This window comes from Cynoglossus semilaevis, chromosome 5 (genome assembly GCF_000523025.1).
Source record: "Cynoglossus semilaevis isolate Cse_v1.0 chromosome 5, Cse_v1.0, whole genome shotgun sequence".
Classification (NCBI taxonomy): domain Eukaryota; kingdom Metazoa; phylum Chordata; class Actinopteri; order Pleuronectiformes; family Cynoglossidae; genus Cynoglossus; species Cynoglossus semilaevis.
In genome coordinates, this window is record NC_024311.1 from 17,847,415 (window position 1) to 17,867,799 (window position 20,385).

At 41.1% G+C, this 20,385-nt stretch overlaps 1 protein-coding gene across 4 annotated transcripts in view; it reads left to right on the top strand.

Annotated features, from left to right (window-relative positions):
* Nucleotides 1-20,385, top strand: part of nfatc3a (nuclear factor of activated T cells 3a) — a 44,819-nt gene that overhangs the window by 12,336 nt on the left and 12,098 nt on the right. For 2 of the 4 annotated variants that reach the window (XM_025055546.1, XM_025055547.1), the window contains exons 2-9: nt 129-1,311; nt 4,281-4,443; nt 13,341-13,540; nt 13,937-14,109; nt 14,808-14,948; nt 18,092-18,147; nt 18,248-18,374; nt 19,987-20,374. In XM_025055546.1, coding sequence (XP_024911314.1) covers nt 129-1,311; nt 4,281-4,443; nt 13,341-13,540; nt 13,937-14,109; nt 14,808-14,948; nt 18,092-18,147; nt 18,248-18,374; nt 19,987-20,374 — 2,431 coding nt within the window. Of the gene's footprint in view, nt 1-128; nt 1,312-4,280; nt 4,444-13,340; nt 13,541-13,936; nt 14,110-14,807; nt 14,949-18,091; nt 18,148-18,247; nt 18,375-19,986 lie in introns of all 4 variants that reach the window. The other 2 variants (XM_017032655.2, XM_025055548.1) reach the window with 2 other exon arrangements.

The following is a 20,385-nucleotide window of genomic DNA, read 5'->3' on the forward strand; positions in this document are numbered from 1 at the left end:
CAGGAGAGCAATAAAAAGAGCGTGACATTGGTCACACACTGTTTTGCTTTCTGACTGTGTTACAGTTATAGTAGTAAAATAACTGTATCTCCTCTGTTAATATTAGTTTTTCTTGTGTGTTCTTGCAGATCTGGAGCCTGATGACAACACGTCGTTCTACATTCTAAATGTGGGCCAGCCACAGGCCATAGTTACTAACCACCAGTCTATCGGCCTGTCTCGTCCTGGCAGCCAGTCTCACTCCCACATCATTAATGCTTCCCCCTGCCTTCAGTCACACAAACCTGGATCTGAGGCTCCAGGTTATGAGGCACAAGACTCTAAGTATGGCTCCTCGCCTCTGCTGCCCTCTGCACCTGTTGAGGCACCAAAGGCCTTTGAGTGTCCCAGCATCCAAATTACATCCATTTCCCCCAGCTGCCAGCAGGAGATGGATCCCAATGAGGAGGATCTGAGGGCTAACGGCTCCGATGGGGACTACCATGGTGACCGGCCCCTGTCCAGAGACCACCTGTATTTGCGGCTGGACCACTCATATCGGGACTCATCACTCAGCCCCAGCCCGTGCAGCAGTATCTCCTCCAGGAGCTGGTTCTCTGACGCCTCCTCCTGTGAATCATTCTCGCATGTCTACGACGACGTTGACTCAGAGCTCAATGAAGCAGCAGCCAGGTTTACTCTGGGCTCCCCCCTCACGTCCCCAGGCTGTACGTCGCCTCAGACCAGTTGTGGAGTTCTGGAAGAACAGCCCCACTGGCAGCACCACCATCTACCGTTTGGACACCACGTACACTCGGTCAGTCTGTCGCCTCGACAGTCGCCCTGCCACTCACCGCGTACTAGTGTAACTGATGAAAATTGGCTAAGCCCACGTCCACCTTCCAGGCCCTCTTCACGTCCGACCTCACCCTGTGGGAAGAGGCGTCACTCCAGCGCTGACATTTGCTATCCCGGCTCATTGTCTCCACATCACTCACCCACGGCGACACCAGGACCTTCTCCTAGAGGTAGTGTCACAGAGGACACTTGGGTTGGCAGTCCTTCCTTGGGGATTTCGCCCTTCCAGTGTTGTCCTTCTGAGGCAGACATCCCATCTAAGACAAGGAAAACCTCTCAGGACAGAACAGCTATGCAGCCTGGTAAAGGGGAGCTGGGGCTGGATGACCAAGGAAATATGTCTCCTAATCTAGACTCTCCCTCAGATGAGGCCCTGCACGGCCTGAAGAAAGATGTGCCTGGGGAACAGTTCCTCTCAGTCCCCACCCACTTTTCATGGAATAAACCAAAGCCAGGTCATACACCTATATTCAGGTAAAAACAGTTGATATGTTAAGTCCAACCTTGCATTTTTAAAATCTACCATTTTTGTAAATTATTAATGTAATGGGACAGTGATGGGTTTAGTGGGTCAAGGCTGAACGAGGTGATAAGAGTTTCTTCTGATTGATCTTAGTGATCGTAAAGATTAAACATGTGTAAACATCACTGTGTAGTAAATTAAGGTCAAATATGTTAGATGAATAATACTCCTGGTGACGACACCCTGTGGATCAACGTCCAGTCATAAGAACTTTGAGCCTTGTATCAGTGGTATAAATCTAGCTTGGTTACTATGTTGGGGTTATGTTTGTTTGTGTTTTGGGAGTCACAGAGATGTTGAATGGATTAGAACTTCAACATTCAGGCAGGTTCCCCAAATTACAAAAGATGAATGTTCTACTGGGTTTTCAGTAGAGCAGTCAGTCTGCTCTCCAACGTGTGCCCCAGGTGTTGGTATCACTTTGTTTGTGTGCACTGGCCCCTATCTCTGTATTCCAGCTGCAGGGCACACATGGTCAGGGTTCAGTGCAAGCACACTATACACACACACACACACACACACACAAACAAATATAGGGACTTGTATACAGACATGACAGATGCTGCACAAACAAAAAAAAAAAAAGGTTTTACCTTTAATAAGTTCATGTTTAATTGAACTAATCGACACCAATTCCAGACAGTTTTTTTATATCTTAATTACAACATCTATACTGTTGTTGAGGTCGCCACTCTGTAGGAGTGAAGAACTCTGAGCTGTGGGAAAGTTGCTGAACTTGGAACACCTACACACCAGTGATTGGACATTTGAGAAAGGTTATGCCATGTCATTATGCCACTCCTGCTCACCTCTGTCACAAAGCTCATATTTCAACTGTTGGCTTTTATTTCTGTTACCATAGCAGCCATGCAAAGCCCAACTTCCTGGGTGGTTATGTCGTGGATGCTGGGAGGAAACATGATGTGTAACATATGGCTCGCAGTCAGTGGGAACCAGTGGAAATTACTTTTTTATTGTCAACTTCTAAATTTGACAACAACTCAAAGTGTTCATGTATCATGCTACACGTTGAATGTAGATGTAAAAATATACAAATTTAATTCATTTATGATATTGGTTTAGATTTTGTGTGCCGTAAATCAAACAATATCTCCTTGAGCCCCAAGGCCAGTTAGAGTTCACATAAAAACAGAAGTAGTATTGTCATGTTGCTATGTTAAATTTACAACCACAAGAGTAGTTTAAGGAAGAGACGCCATAACTGCGGGAAAAAAATGTTAAAGTGTGCCTTTTTTAAAAAGCCAAACCTTTCTTTAAATTTAATGTCATCCTGTAAAACAACATTAACGTCTGGACTAACGACCGAGCTCCTCTTTATTTAACTTAGTTCACATAGATTTTCAAAGCCAGATGTTGATTGGCATTTTGGAGGAAGGAAATTTGGAAATTGAGGTGTGCAGAAAAAAAACTTACATAATGTCACTGTCAAAACAGATTGTATAGTTTGGACTAAGTGTATTTTCCTCATGGCAATATAATTCTAAAATGACATTTTTTTAAAACTCATGCCAACAAGCAACAGGATTTACAAAGAACATACAGTGTTCAGCGCCAAGAAATACTGTCCATCAGTGTGTAACCACTACCGTGTTGGTGAGACAGAACAGAGCCGGGCCTCTAGATCAGACCTAACCTGCAATGACACTTTGAAACTGCAGCCAGACAAATACCACACAACCACACATATAGCTTTACCGCCCTACAGTAGTCCCCATGGACCATGAATAATGGATTGGGAAAAACAACGAGGTGCAGGTAGAGGTTATCCAGTGTGTTTCCAACCCCAGTTCCAGTCTCTTATGATTATATAATTATTCCAGTTAAGCAATTATGGAGTAAAAATTTACAATTGATTTTTTTTTTCTGATTGCAGCTGTTGAAATACAATTGTTGCCTAGACAGATACAACTTAACGTACAGCATTCGTGTACACTCACACACTGAAAGTCGTTTACTTAGTGTGTAACACAGTGTTTAACACAGTGTGTAACACAGTGTTTAACACAGTGTGTAACACAGTGTTTAACACAGTGTGTAACACAGTGTTTAACACAGTGTGTAACACAGTGTTTAACACAGTGTGTAACACAGTGTTTAACACAGTGTGTAACACAGTGTTTAACACAGTGTGTAACACAGTGTTTAACACAGTGTGTAACACAGTGTTTAACACAGTGTGTAACACAGTGTTTAACACAGTGTGTAACACAGTGTTTAACACAGTGTGTAACACAGTGTTTAACACAGTGTGTAACACAGTGTTTAACACAGTGTGTAACACAGTGTGTCATTTACCACACGTTCACTGATATACACAGCACAGTCACAAAGAAAAGTTCCACTTTAGAATGAATCACTCTTTAATCTGATGGTGACCTATTACTGTTACTGCTGCGTTAAAGGACGGCTCTAATGTGTAGAGACGTTCCACTGATTCATTGTCTGGGTGGGGGTTCAGTAAAACTGTTTTTACCCACTCAGGACATCAAAGGGGAATACCACAGGTTTTTGTCATTTGAATGGTTTTCAGACGGCACACAGAACTCTGATAGATTACGGCTGTAAGAGAGACGGGCACAGAACTCTGATAGATTACAGTTGGTTTACACTGGTTTACATGTGAAGAAACTTTATTGGAATTATTAAAAAAAAAAAATTATACCTGAAAATGTGCAGAACTTCACTGAAATAAGGACAAAAGAATGTTTTATTAGATTAATCATAGGGCATTTCTTAATTTGTAAAATATATATATATATATAGTTGTATTAAAAAACATTACCTTACATTTCTGCTCTTTTAATATAGATTTGCCAGACTTCAAATGTTTGTTTTTTATTGCATTTGGCTGAAGTGTACTGGGTCCGTGTGGTTATTTCTTGTACTTTTGTCTCCGCAGGACTTCCTCTTTGCCTCCACTGGATTGGCCATTACCAAGCCATTTTGGCCAGTTTGAGCTAAAGATAGAGGTACAGCCCAAAGCCCACCACCGAGCGCATTATGAAACGGAGGGCAGCCGAGGTGCAGTCAAAGCAGCATCCGGTGGCCATCCGGTCGTCAAGGTAACGTATTTCTGCTTTGTTAAAAAGGATGTTGAAACTGTTAAAATGCCAATTAATTCTGTTCTGTGAATACGAAATTCTGTTTGCGTATTTAGACATAAACACCACCCTGTCCAAACTGACAAGGCAGTTCTTCCTATTCCTGATCTTTTTGTTTAACACCTTAACTGTGCAGCATGAAATACACACTCAAAACTCCGATGGTATTAAAGGTTAAGACGAAGTCTTGTGTGTGTGCTTAGACTAATCCTCATTATTAGCCTGTAAGTGTGCAATTATAGAGCCTTAATGCATCATTAGCTGATAGTTTAGTCATTATATTATTATTATAATATATTATCTTCTTATATTAAGGTTTTAAATCAACCTGTTAAAGAACAGAGACAGGAAAGTCATCAGAGAACGGAGCTGTCTGTACAGCCAAGTCAGCTGCTCTGTCATTTGATAGCATCCACAAAGAGAGTAGGTGAGCTGATGTAGAGCCAAGGCCGCTGCTCTGTCTCCCAGAGTGGGAGCAAGATAGAGATAGAGAGAGAGAAATAGTGGAGGATTTCAGTCCTATTAATATTTAAGAAGCTCAGTGACATGCTTCTTTTGTGTGTATGATTAGGCCGGACCACAGAGCCAGGACTCTGCCATTGTTATTGAACTTTACACTGGATAATTTTAGACCTTCGGTCCTGGAAGCTGTCCAGTCAGACCATCAAAATGTCTTGCAATCATGTTTCTTTTCTGGCAGAAATGAAATAATTGAAAAAAAAACTTTTCTGGCAGAAATGAAATAATTGAACCATTTTTTTTTATCAATTTGTCAAATGAAGGTGTATGAAACCTTGGCTAATCTTCTGCAGTATTTTGTTTTAACACAATTCTAAAACAACTTCGACAACTGCCACGACAAATGTGCTGCCTCTCAGCATAAGAACAATCCTATATCCTCATCCTCATGCACGCAGGCTCCCTCCAGGCCAATCATTAACCACTTCAACCTCAGTGAGAACAAGTTTCTGTCCTGCCATATGTGACAATGAATAATTTAGCGCTAAAGTTTTTCAGCAAAACACTTACCATGCTTGCCCCTATTTCTCACCCCCTAGAGGCACTGGTTTTGTCACAGAACCTCTTGTGTAACCGGGACGTCGGGTCAAAAAAGTGTAATTACTGTTAAATCGTGTTTTCTATTCAAAGCTACAAGCTTTGTTTGGTAAACAGTCTAACAATCTGAACAGAAATACATTGTCTTCTTTGTATGATGTGGTTGGTTAGAAAGAGTCGACCTGTACTGCTGTATGTCTGTTGCATAGACAGTCAGACTGACGGTGTTGGGGCAAAGAGACACAGTTGTAGTGTTGTTATTGGATGGACACGTATTTAACTCATTTCTCTTTGGTTCTCACTATAAACACACTGATAGTAAAGATTAGACTTTGACAAAAGGAGGAGGATTAGATATAATCAGCTCTCGTCCAGCAGGTCTAACGCAGCCTTTATTTACAAAATAACCACCTCTATTATTGTGCTTTCAAACGTTTCTTTGATGAACTGTAGAAAAGGTGCCAGATTGGAAGGTCAATTCTTTATTCTGGGATGTCATTGTTGTATATAAAAGCTCAGCACAAAGTTGACCCAGGACCTCGATTATGTCTTCTCTTCTATGTGTTGAAAAAGTGATCTTTCCCATCAGTTATCTTTATAAGAAACAACTTTTAACAATGTTTTGCCCCAGTCCACGATGGTTAGTAAGGTTAGGGTCAGTAAAATCTGACACCTTTAAGGAGCCTGTTTGTATTATGTTTCCCAGGTGCGAGCCAGGTGAGCTAAAGGACGACGGTACCAGTCTGTATGATTCTTCTTTCTCTGAATTTGAACGTGATTCAAGATTCAACATTTTAAACACATTCTAGATACAGTACTGCCAACGTTAAATAGATTTATTTAAGGCGTAAAACTAGCATAACAACAAAGATTCAGATCTAATAAGCCTTAGGAAAGTGGAAGGTGAACTACTTGTCATTGTGACACAGCACCACTGCACCACTGCACCACTGCACACAACCAAATGTGACCTCTGCTTTTAACCCATCACCAAAGTGAAGAAGAATTTGGTATTTTATAGCTATAAACCTGACTAAACTCAGAGGCTTTCAACAAATTTGACTAATTTTCTTTAGTTGAAGGTAAATTTACTCAGCTTCTCTCTGGCTGTCGTTTCTAAAGTGAGGGAGTGGCACCATGATGTTGGTGTGTGTACAGTGGGTTCTCTCTAAGTATTTAGTTTCAAAACTACAATTAGATGAGCAAATACTATTATAGAGCTTTTTAGACAAAATGTCTTCCAGCCTTTGTTGTTTAAATGGTAGGTGGTTTTAATTTGTGTTGGAGGCAGGGAGGACTACAAAGCCTTGTTTCCTTTCAGTCAAAGATATAGATTTTAAAAATAATAAAAGAGATAAGAGATAAAAGAGATAATACATTGAACGGACTGAGACTAAGATACAGCACAGTTACCACTACATGCCATTGTTCTGTGTTCATTTATCACGTATCACCAGTTCACTCAGATGATCATTTTGGTGGAAACCGTTCAGGTTTTGTTTTTCAGTACTTTTTCAGCACACACACTTATTATTCGTCATTAAAAATCATTAATAATCCATATATTGTTGTGGATTGATGAGATTTTCAGTTGCCATAACATTTAGCTGTCATGGACAAGAACAGATACTTCCAGTACAGTGCTTTTCATACACATGCAAATGTTCTATACATAAAAGGGGGAAAAAAGCTACGCCCCTAATCCAAAGGATTTTAGGATGTTGTATAGTCATTTCCTCTGAGTGTTAATTTTTTCAGGATGTCTGTGTGAAGTTTATTAGCGTAGCTGAGGAGCAGATTTGGGCTGCTGATTTCTAACTTGTGGTTTAGGGCCCCAGACACAGGATGTAGGAGCGGTAAAGAGCTGTAGACACAGAAAATATGAAGCAGCTCCGGGCATTAAAACATGACACGTGTCTCCAGGCCTGTGCACCCGATGGAGGTGTCGTAAATTATTATTTGGATTAGGATTCACCATCTTTTTGTCATACTTGCACTTGCTGATGTCATCAGGTGGTGTGTACTCAGTCAGTTACACTAAATCAACTGTGGAAGCGACAACACATTGTACTATGAGCTGTTTTTACAAGAAATGTCGATGCTTTTTGATACTGTATTACAGGACACTTGATGTGAAGTGGTGCAAATATACTGTATAGATTGAGCCTGTAATAAAACTAGGCTTCAGTATGTGTGTAGTTTGACACCAGCTGGTAGACACCTGTGTGTGCATTAACACACAGATGCAGTGTCATGAAGCCTGGGAGTCTGTAGACCGTACGTACACTCAGTTGTTTTGACAGTCGTGACCTGAAGCCATGCATGCAATGATGTACTCTGTGCTATTCACCAAACTGGAGTAATGACGTTGTTAGCATGCACTGTTTTTATCCCTCACGATTGTCCATAACATTATGGATCGCTTTTTCAGAATGTATCTGATGAATTTTGACAATATTTTCAAAAATTATCCAGGAAATCAGCTTGATCTTGTTTGGTCTGTGCAGCCTGACTCATTTTCCTAGACCTACGTTGCAGGTCAGGACGTCTTTGTTTTTGCCTGGCTGACTGGATGTTTTAGCCATTCCTCTGGGGCTAACTGCCGACCGTAATTGGTACACCTGTTGCTAGGAGATATTTAAGTCCAAAGCCTCTCTGGCTGGCGGAGGTATCCTTGCGCGTATTTAACCAACTTAATTGAGTGCTGCTGCACCCACACAACTCTAAGCAGCCACTCTGGTATTACCTTCTGGGATATCACAGGATGGATTTAGACAAAACAGAAGCAAAATATGAGACACTAAAAAAAACAAAACAACAATCACACCTGTTTATGCAAACCATAAACAAATCTTTAACCTGTCTTGGAGTATTGTTAAGTTTTAGTGCACGTTATTTTTCACAGGGTAAAAAATATATTCTCATTAGTTTCTACAGTACATTCACTCTGATGTCTAATGATTTGAAAGAGAATAGAACAGAAGCTGCCCAAGTAGTTCTACCAACATGGATGAATTAAATGGTTTTGATTCCAATGCTAATGGACGACCGTGACCTCATTACTCTCCTCATCTCCGTCACAGATCTCCTTAAATCCAGTTTTTGGCCTTCTTGCCTTAGTGTTTTGTGCCACACACTCTCCTTCGTCCTCTCTCTCTCTCTCTCTCTCTGTCTCTCTCTCTCTCTCTGCAGGATCTCCCAGTAAACTACCAGCCATGATGCACAGACACACAGATGACAATGCTGCCATGCTGCCTGCACTTTGTGAACCGGCTTGAGCTCATGTTGCTTTGCCCAAGGGCTGTATTAGATGCAAACAGGTTGTAAGCTTAGACGCTCTAATTTGTTGTCGTCAGGATTAGTGCAGTGAGAAAATATCACTGAGGTCCTAAGGAGGGTAGAAAGAGACGCTCTGTGGGGCTGAGTTAGAGGGAAATATGAGGAATTGAGTGGAGGCCAGTCCAGTCTTCACGCAGTACAACACTCCTGTGTGTACAGTGTGTTTGTACATGTGTGTGTATCGACCTTGTATAAACAAACAAACATTCAAATGCCCCCCTGGCTTCCTCTTGGCCGTACTGGCTCGGTGGGCAAACATCAGACCTACTGTATCGGGTGTTTGTGTCCATAATTGTGACGCGTTAGAATATAATAATAATTCACTCTTGACCTTGACGAGTGACCAGCGCTGTTCCTGTTCTTACATCTGTTGCTTCCCTTCTCTCCACTTACTGACACACTATTATTCTTTCACCCATCAACAAAACTTTTCCGAGCGCCGCAGTAGCATATACAGTTTAAGTAGCACAGTCTCCCGACAAAGACGACAGGGGATGCAGCTTACTCTGACACGAGCGCACATCGCCAATCACTTTCTTACACACACACACACACACACGTATACACAGAGTAATGCACACTCACAACACACAGTCTCACTATGGCAACAGTGGAGCAACACTGGGAAACAACTTGGCAGCGTCAGTCTTTGGCTATGAGAAAGTGTCGAGTTACAGCAGCGGGCTGAAGCTGAAGATGGAGAAAGGAGAGGAGAGCATAGGGGAGAGAGTGGAGAAAGAGGGAAGATGAGTTAAAGGGACTCAGAGAAAACATCCTGTATATAAAAGAGGTGGAAAGACAGCAGAAATAAGAGCCACTTGCAGGGACTCTTTGGAACACACAGTGTCAGGAGAGCCGGTGTTTTGCCGCTGGAGGCGCTTGCTGTTCTCCCTGTTGGCCCAGCCGATGTTAATACCTCAGTGTGACGTGACAATTGGATCCGCTCGGACTAGGACTCATGTTTTAGACAATAGTAAAGCGCTTTGTGTCTGTAGGTCTGCAGTGAGATTTACTTTTCTTCCAGCTTACTGCCCTTATTACTGTAATGGATCAGTGGAACAGATGAAAGCCAAAAATAAGTGGGGACTTTATTTAGTGGTTACTCGGTATGTAACCGTACCCACGGGTTTTATTTTAGCTGGGAGAGTCCGTCCTAAACTTTATCCACAGGGAGACAAGTAGCAGCAGGCGTAAGGTGACCACAGATCTCCAGTGAGAGCAGACCGCAGCACATGTGACAGGTTTCATATCTTTGTGATTTAACGCAGTAGCTGATTTCTAACAGATCTCAGTTTCTCGCTGACCGACCAGCTGGCTTCAGAGCAGTCTGGACAGGCAGAAAGGTGAGGAGTTGAAAGTGCAGAGACCACCCTCCTGTGGTATTTCACACCAGAACATGGACGGTGGAGGGGTGGCTTTAGGAATGTGAAGCAAGTCAAGGGTGTGTGTTGTCTGCATTTCACTGCCAATGAGTGTCCATGTGTCCTTGTTTACGTCCTGCCCTGTAAGGACGCTACGTCAAATGTTTTTTAATCACTCCTCCTTAAATTATAATCATTTAAATCTATATAAAAAATTAAATAGGATTCAATATTTTATATATTTTAAAGACTAGTCTCGACCATTTCCTGCACAGCAGCCTATCTGTGTGCTGTGTATCCCTTTGGCCAGGAATGTTTATTCACCCAGTCTCCCAAAGTAATCTGTTTCTTTCAGACTCTCTAATCAGGTTTTCCTAGTTGATTATTTGATTTGGAATGGTCCGCTGGCATGCTGAGTGTAAGTTTGTCAACACTCCTGATCAACACCAGATCACTCATGTGCTGAGAACTGGAGGAAATGCAGGACACACACACACACACACACACACACACAGGCGCTGAGATCAAGAGTACAAGTGTCCGTTTGAGTTTTATGTTGGCGGTTCATTTAAGGTTGAACTGACAGAGCAGAAAATGAAGCCTTGAACAACATTAAACATTAACATAGTTGTGTCCATTCTTTTCCTTCCTTTTTCATCTTTTTTAACATAGTTGTGTCCATTCTTTTCCTCTAATATTCCAACCTTTTTCATCTTTCTTTTTCTTTTTCTTTTATACCTACATTTATTAGAATGCATCTCACAGATGCTTCTGTCCAGACACTGTTAACTCTTTCCATGCTGTCTGGAACACACATGGTGCTACAAATAAACAAGACCCTAATTTATAGACCTTCAGCCCACACACTCACATCTTAGTGAATGTCAGTTTTGTCATAGCAGGTATAGCATTTATCAGCCTGAGAAAATACAAACAAAGAAGAAAAAAGAACAGCGACACAGAATGGAAATGTTATAGACCTTCAGCCCACACACTCACAACAGCGACACAGAGTGGAAATTAATTTGACCAAATCTCCACCACTAAGGTGTCATAATGTCATCTTAGAATTATGGAACTGAAGGTGTTTGATTTATTTAATTTGCCCCTAAGATATACCAGTAATTATGTGGGCAGCTAAAAGGTCAGATCTACATCTCGTACAGAACCCCCCCTCCCCCCATTTTTTTTTCTACTGTGAGTTATGTTTTCCCACAGCTTACTCAGATGCTCTGGTAGAGTCACGTAAAATGTTGACTAATAATACCTATAACTGTTAGGTTTGTTATTTGACTTTCATTAAGGTAATTGTACATCTTGGGTCTCATTTGTTTTATTTTTACTGTGACCATAAAAAGTTTTTCCTAAGCATTTAAGAATTAAAACTCTCTTGAGAAACATTAGCGTCTAACTGAGGTCAATAGCACACCTCGTCAGAAAGACAATGTTTTTATTCAGCCAAGACGAGTAAAGGACTATTAAGATTTAAGCTCCATTTCACTGCCTGGCTTCACTCTGTCCCTGGAGACCTGTTCCCTCACAGAGCCTGCTGTAAACACAACGTGTTTAAGCACGACTTCTTTCACAGCAGATGTATAGAGGAAAGGAAAAAAAAAAGACGTGTCTAAAATGTCATGTTAAAGATAAAAAAATGATTGATTGATTCACAACTATCACGTTACACCTTTCTTTGTCTTCACTCTGCTCCGCTCTTCTATGTTCAGCACAACAAGATATGACTTTTGGACAACATGGTGATACGCGTTGTTCAGAAAAATTGGATTTATTTGTTCTACGCGTTGTTCAGAAAAATTGGATTTAACGTGGACATCAAAGTTAAATATTGTCCGCCAGAATTTTAAAAATTACTTATTTTTTTTAAATTTTGTTTCAATCCTTCCATTTATGAATTTGACAAATCACACTCTTTTAATTTCAAATGTATTTGGAAGAGCTTGTGACATGTTCAGCCAGTCTTCCACCCGCCACAGATTTGTACCAAACATTGACACAGCAGTGTGTGACACAGCCCTGTGGGGAGGAAGAGGTCCACGGCCACAGCTGTGGTGGGGATGAAGCTTGGCAGGTCCAGGGGTGAGGCAGCAATGAAAGACCTTGTTCTTTCCTGTTACCCTCAATAAGCTGCCCTCCTCCCCAACTGTAGGTGTGTATTTATGAGGGCAGTACGGTAGGATTGTGTATGTGCAGGGGCTGCCATCACGCTGTCACGCAGTCTGCCAAATACAACATTACAACAGTGGTGGTATTGTGTGCCCTGTGTGCTTGTTCTGTTCCTGTGAGGTGGAGTAGTCCTGCTCTTCTTTCCATCTTCGTCTTACCACTACCAAAAAATGCAAAAGTTTTCCTGTGTTGATTGCCTACTCATGTGAGTTTGAAACCAAATTTTGCCTGCACTCTGGGGCTAATGAAGATCGTTGTTTGGTGCCAAATTCTGGAGCAGTTATGCCACATGGACCACAATAACCTAGGGAGACTACTGACATTTTAATTTGGATTTTTTTTTTTTTACTTTTTTATAAGATTAGACCTCACAGGGAGCATCAGTGAATGATGCCTTATGTAGGATTTTTAGGGGAGAAACAACACATTTGTCTGGTTATTTGATGCCTTACGTATTTTGTAATTATTGAATTGATTCAGCAGCATTTCCTGTTCCATAAACCATAAACAAATGTTGTGAGTCTTCATCCTCACTGGGCTTTTAAACCATGTCATTAACAGACATGACAGCTGTATCTTTATGATAGCAAACACAGCTGCAACATTTTTTTTTCTGCAGAAAGGTGACTGAATCTGCTGAAGGATTTGTTTGAGTATTTGGAAGAAATGCCGTCCTGTATTTTCCATCCAAGAAGGAACATTTACAGACGTTTTGGTAGAAAAATGCACCAGATGTACCTCAGTACCTCAGCAATAGAAGAGTGAACATTAACATTTTCATAAACAAAAAAAAAAAAAAAATAACGCCAGCTCTGTGAAAACAAATGAAGACTATTCCATTGTTCACACCTCACATCTGATCCCACATCTGTTTTTACTCTTTTTTTAATTCTGTTACTGTCTCTGTCTGCCATTGTACAGCTCCTTGGCTACAGTGAGAAGCCTGTCAATCTGCAGATGTTCATCGGTACGGCAGATGACCGATACTTGAGGCCGCATGCTTTCTACCAGGTGCACCGAATCACTGGGAAAACCGTGGCCACTGCCAGTCAAGAAATTATAGTGTCGAGCACCAAAGTTTTGGAAATTCCTCTCCTGCCTGAAAACAACATGTCCGCCAGGTGGGTGTCAGAAGGACTTTGGGGCAACATTGCTCAGTTATGACCATGTACCACCATGAAGGTAGCCTCCTGCAATAAAAACCAAATTCCACATTTATGATCACACAAGATTTTTACATCTTACTCACGGATGTTTTATATCTATTTTTTCCTTAGTTTTAACCAACACTGCGCGTCAAATGAAGCAGCGCAGGGTTTTTATGTGCAGTGAGTGAATCATATTAGCAGACATTTGTAATGTCTGAATTAATGCCTTATTTATTTAACGTTAATCCCCTGCTGGACCTGTGCTTGGTTTTATCACTCCCTGGCCTTCTCTATTAAATAAAGCTTCTATTATTACTGTCCCCGCGGGGCTGTAAGGGGGGGGGCTAATATTTTCCCTGTTGCTTGCAGTATCGACTGTGCTGGCATTCTTAAACTGCGGAACTCAGACATTGAGCTGAGAAAAGGAGAGACAGACATTGGAAGGAAGAACACGCGGGTCCGCGTAGTATTCAGAGTCCACATCCCACAACCTAACGGCAAAGTGCTGTCGCTGCAGGCTGCCTCCATCCCTGTGGAGTGCTGTGAGTATTAACCTCCAAGTCCTCTCTCTCTTTCTGTCACACACACACACACACACGTTACAACCACATTGGACAAGGAGGTCTGATACAGGGTTTAGTCTTCAAAGTCCTCTCCATGTCACAGTCTTTTACTGAAGACGACAGATGTGAAGACCAACTAAAGAACATGTGGCATCCATCACACGACCATAAAACTGTTCCTGTCTGTTTATTTGTTTTACCTACTGTAACTCCTTATAGTGAAATAAGAGATATTTATATCTACACACACACACACACACACCTAGTGTCACAGGCTACATTGAACTATTTTGCCTCCTCCAGTTAGATATTAGGTTTGACAATGTTACACTGACCTTGTGAGTGTAGAGTGAACAACAGGAATCATATCTGAAGTACAGCATGATGTAGTGTCAGGAGTCACAGTCACAGTTAAATTCTCCACTCTATGTAGCCCAGTGGTTATTAACCTTTTTTGGTCATTCACCATTATGAAGAAGTGGGGATTTTCATTATATAAAAGTCACATTTAAAGTGTGATCCTGTTGTATCTGCACTGATGTTGATTTATAAACCAAAGGGAAACTCGCGTTTGTTTAGGGTTCAGTTATGGTAACAGGTGCAGGACCTCGATGTCCATCTGTGTAACTGCAGTGTGAACGAACACGAAGTAACAACTCCTGTTGTTGCTGTTGCAGCTCAGCGCTCAGCTCAGGAGCTGCCTCAGGTTGAGAAATCCAGCCTGACCAGTTCTGGAGTTAGTGGGGGAGAAGAAATGGTCATAACAGGCTCCAACTTCTTCCCTGAGTCTAAAGTCATCTTCCTGGAGAAAGGCCCCGGTAAGTGTGTGTTTGTGTGTGTGTCTCCACAGGCACCTATACCTGATCCTGCAGACAAAAAAAAAAAACGAAAAAAAAGAAACATGCCTAGTACATGTGTTAAAACGTCATCCTTCCCTTTTTTTTCCAACGTCAGAGGTGTAAATCGATAGGTCGTCCTGACAGAAAAGACGTCGTAGTAGTAAAAGCTCAAGTGCAGTTGCTGCTTTTCTGTTAAAGGAAAAATACAAAAAATATTTTTATCTTAGCTTTTGATTCGTGCAGTTAAAGTAAGTTACAAGGATCAAAAGTTTGGTAAAAAACAGTTTTTACTATAGTGTTTTTTACTTAAGTACAAGGTTGTTTTAACCATCAATACTGACACAAGTGGATATAATATCTGTGTTTCTTAGCCTTGAATTACATTTGTCATGATCTTCGTCTCAACAACTCCCTATTGCCGTGGGGCATTTTTATAAAATGCCAATCTGACTGAGTTTGAATCTGTAAGAAATGTCTGACGAGGCGACTTTGAATCTCCCTATTTAGTTCCCAAAACATCTGACCATAAACTTTAAATGATGAAACTGTTGTCGTATCACTGCATTACACAGTAAATTGTAAACACAGCACTGAATAACACAAAACCAAACCAGCATTATGGATTCTAGTAGGAACAAATAATAATTGTGCTTTGTTTAGGCTAGTTTTCTGAAACAGTAGGAACAAATAATAATTGTGCTTTGTTTGGAGAAATTCCACAAATATTTAAAAAAAAAAGTATGTTAATTAAAGTAGATGTTTGCTTTATTGTGCCACATGTCACCTTGAAACTGGAGGCTTACATTATAGGAGGAAGGAAGAAGGAATATTTTCTAAATCTGGTATTATTTACTTTTAAAGTTGCCTAGATATCTGCTTTACAAATGTTTATGCTGAAGAGATTAGTCGGTGGAACTCCCGTGCCGTTCTTTGGTTCGTCTTTTAAATCTATCCTTATTCCCTTATCTTTCTGTACACAAGGCCATAATCAAAACAAGTGTAACAAGCCGTCTCTACAATTGAGATGGTAAATGAATAACATTCACAGATCCAGTCTGTGCCTGCCCGACCTGCCTTTGTAATGCAGGGCAGCACAATCAAGTTAGCACACGGTAGAAAGTCGGGGCAGGGAGGAATGTCTGCTGCTCTTTGAGGTGTAGCAGGTGAAGCGTGGCTGGAGCAGCCACATGACTGACGGTCACGGTCCTAACAGCACAGTGTCAGGACAGGAAATCCTCAGGGAGAACACGTCGGGCAGCGAGGACTGCTGAGACCAGAGGGCTACAACAGCAGTGGGATGGAGATGGAGATGAAGATGAAGATGGAGGAAGGACATGTTGATTATGTTTGCTTAAAAGATCCCCCCTCATTACTACTAATCTGCCAGCTTAGTAGAGAATGACACTGATTGGAGTAAGAATAGTAATGGAAGAAAAGAGGGAAAAAGAAGGAATGACAGCTGTTTTTCCACAAACTCCTGTGACTGAAAGAAAACAGATTCACGAGGAACTAGAGCCACTGAGTTCAGAAACCCCTAGAGTAGAATTAAACAAACGAACATACTTATATAATAATATTAATCATAATTGGTTACCTGATCAATGCTTTTATTAACTCATTACTACCTGAATAACACAGAAGAAGAATCGTATATTTAAGGTTAGTTAAAATTTTGGGACAAAGCAGATCTAGATTTTCTTTTTTTAAATTAAAACCAAGATAATTAAATAATTAATTTTCATGAAGTTCATTTATTTACTCTACTAGATTTAATGTGTCTGTAACTAAATGGACCACATTATGACTAAATAAACTAAAGATTTGAACAGTATGTGTACGAAGGTGTCGGTGAGATGTTTCTGGCTTTTAGAGAGATGTAAAAAAGCTCACTGTTGTAACATAAACAGCAATTACCTTCTTTATTTTTGTTCAACCATCTGGAGCAGTAAGCTCACATTCTTTTTTGCCCCGCTGACTGGGGTGTGCAGTGTGTCTGGGTGATCCCGCTCATTGTCTTGGTTTGGTATGAGGTTCCTGTCAGTGCTTGTTGTCTGCCAGAGCATGTGGGGCCCTTGCTCTTGCCTGTTGAATGTCAACAATATGCACCGCAGTAATACACTGATGTCAGTTACAGAGATGTTCAAGGTCGTACTGCGCTACGCTATCACCGGAAAACAAAAAATAAAATACACCGTCATGCCTGCTCTGTACGCGGACTCTCTGTACGGGGAATACTCTCAGTGTGATGACGTGCCCGTATTGTAGCAGTGGATCAGTGCGACCGCAGCTAACGTTAGCGTGAGATCAGAGCAGCTACATTAGCTACAAAAAGCTGCGGTAGAGTCCAGATTTTAGGAAAGAGCTGAACAGTCCAAATGTGAGTCAGTGCTGACACCTGACAGTGGGGTTTGAGGGAATCCTTCGGATTGAGAAGATGAAACCTAGCAGCTGCGTATCCTCGCAGCATTTGGACATGATGTTTCAGCCGAGCAACAGCAACATTTTCAACGTCAGCAATAGCATAGTCGTCCAGATTGTATTTCTTCACCACAGTGAGATAACTGTTAGATTCCTTAAACAATGGCAGGCCTGTCGGTGTTTTCACTGTAACTGCTTCCATTCGAGCAGCTGCCCCTAAGATGTCTGGCCAACTAATTAGTTCCCTCATAGGAAAACTGGAAAAAAGAGACCTTTTCTTGCCAAAAATCTGGTAATGTGTAGAGACACTTTAAATGAACGCAATTATTCCACTGCTCTGTCTGCAGTTGTAACCAGACAGGACAAACAGCAGGATATTTGGGAATATGATTAGTATTTAATAAGTGTAAGGATTTCTGGAGCTGTTAAAACAACATCATCTAGATGTGTCTTTACCAGAACAACGTCAGGTTGGGTTTGATTTAATGAAGTGTTGCTCCTAATGCAACTCTCAGTTTTAGGAAAATCAAAGAAATCCTAAATGAACCATGATAATAAACACAGTCGGTGGTGGGTTGATGATATGAACAAAAACCATGTTTGTGTTTCTAATTATTTATTTATGTTTTTATGCTTTTGTGAATATGTCGATGTCATTATCTCAAATATTAAGGTTGTTGTTTTTTTTCTTGATTTTTCTCCAGATGGACGTCCACAGTGGGAAGTTGAGGCAAAAATAATACGAGAGAAAACTCAAGGGGTGAGTCCCTGTTTTCTTTTATTTGAAAAAAAAAGTGTTAAAATAATGTAATATAATTTGGGGAGGTTTATGTTGTTAACCACATGCAATATGTTCCTAGTCATGCATCGTGGTGGAGGTTCCTCCCTACCACAGTAAGAACGTAGGCTCAGCTGTGCAGGTACAGTTTTATGTCTGCAACGGCAAAAGAAAAAGGAGCCAATCACAACGCTTCACCTATGTGTCAGGTAAGATTTTTAAAATTGTGTTCTTAGTGAAATTAAGTTATAAATAAAAACTTAGTGAAATTAAGTTATAAAGAAAAAGGAGACAAAGAGAGAGAGAGAAATATAGACTGTACTGGAGTTTGTAGAATTAAAATCTTTAAAAATTAAATTAAATAAGTCCCTTGTATTGTTTTTTTTCCCACATTTTAAACACATTTACACGAGCGTTTACACGTGAACATATAATGGATATAACTACACAGTCACAGTTAGTACGTACACCTTCTCCTCAGTGACTTTGCTAACCCACTTTTTTTTTCTCTTCTAAAGTATCACTGTGGTTTACAGTGGGCTTTTCCACGAACACAAACTCAAACACCTGCCAACTGTTTATTTTGTTACCCCACTCCTCCCACTCCTCCCCCACCCTCCTCCAATTCCACCCCAGCTGACATCTATGTTTTTCCCTCAGACGTGCAGCGTTAACAGTAAATTTCAGAGCTTTTCAAAGTTTAGATCCTTTCGATGGTAAAGATATTAATTTACATCAAAATAGTGACTCGATATTTGATATGGTTACTTTTTTTTTTTTTTTTTTCCCTTTCATTTCGGAGCCAGTCATACTGAAAATACTGACGGCGGAATATAATGCCATGTGACTATTTTGAGTTTTACCACAACATTGTTTAGGTTTGTGTGTGAGAGAGAACGAGCATATAGGCAGCGTTGTCCCTCCACATACCCAGAGTTTTTGCAGGCACGCCTACACAACACAGACGGTTCCTGTTTTCCCCGTAGAATAACCCTGCTACGTCGTTGACACCTCTCGGTTTCACCTCCGTAGAAATGTCTTTGTCTGTCGAGGCAGAACTGGGCTGAGGAGGCTGGTTTTTTAAGGGTTAGCTTTTAAGTCAACGAAGCAAAAATAATAATAATAACAGCTACAGCACTGTGTCATCAGGCAGCGTTCCTTATATATAAGTACAACACTCAACGTATAATAGTTTGAATATTTATTTGTATTGTAGCCTAAAAATGATAATTAAATGTATTAATGACAGTCATAGTTTAGTCGGTTTAAAAATACACTGCATATTTGTATTAATTACCCTTAATGATAATATTAACAGAATAAACCGTATTTATCTTTTTCTACCAAAAATATTGACCAGATAACTTTTTAAATAAAGACAGTAACCAGTAAACCTTTTTATCTGTTCTGGTCTTTTTTCCTCATCCGACATCTTACATGATGTCACCCAGAGTGACAACATATGTTCAGCCTCTGATTCAGACAAGCATAAAAATAAAATCACTGTCACGAGGCACCAGATTGGGAAATAGGTCATCGAGCTGTTGCTGTAAAGGACTGTCCCTGTTTATGCATTATGTAAATGAGGCTCAGATTTTAGAAATATTTTAGGAGTTTGTCACATAGATCTGCAACATTACTGCCTCTGTTTTTCAGGTCTAACTTGACAATATATTTTAAACTCATATCTACATGTCAGCAGATGGTGGATGGGGGGGGGGTTGTAGTGTGTTTACCACTTTAGAAAGACAGATGATGATTTGACACAAATCCTAATATTTTCTTTTGTTTGAAGCATTCTTTGATCTTCTTGTCTTTTAGTCATGGTGAAACAGGAACACAGAGACGAGTTGGACCTTTCTGCACTACCTTCCATGTCCATGCCCCTGACACATCCTGCCAGTCTGGTGCACACCCAGCTGCCATCTCCTGAGCAGGCCCACCCATCGGATAACCTTCTGTCCAGCTCCCCGCACGGCCTGGCCGCGGGCTCTGGACCTGGCCTGCTACCACTGCAGCCCCCGTGCCCCTCCCTGGGCTCCCCATCTTTTCAGCACCTGCCTCACCTCCAGAGTCTCAGTTTGCACCACCCACCCGCAGATTGCCACATGACCTTCCATCCGAGTCCTGGTCCCGCTCCACATCCTGTGCCCTCCCGATCCTCCTACCAGCCTATGCAACACAGCCACAGCCACAGCCACGGCCACGGGCACGGGCAGA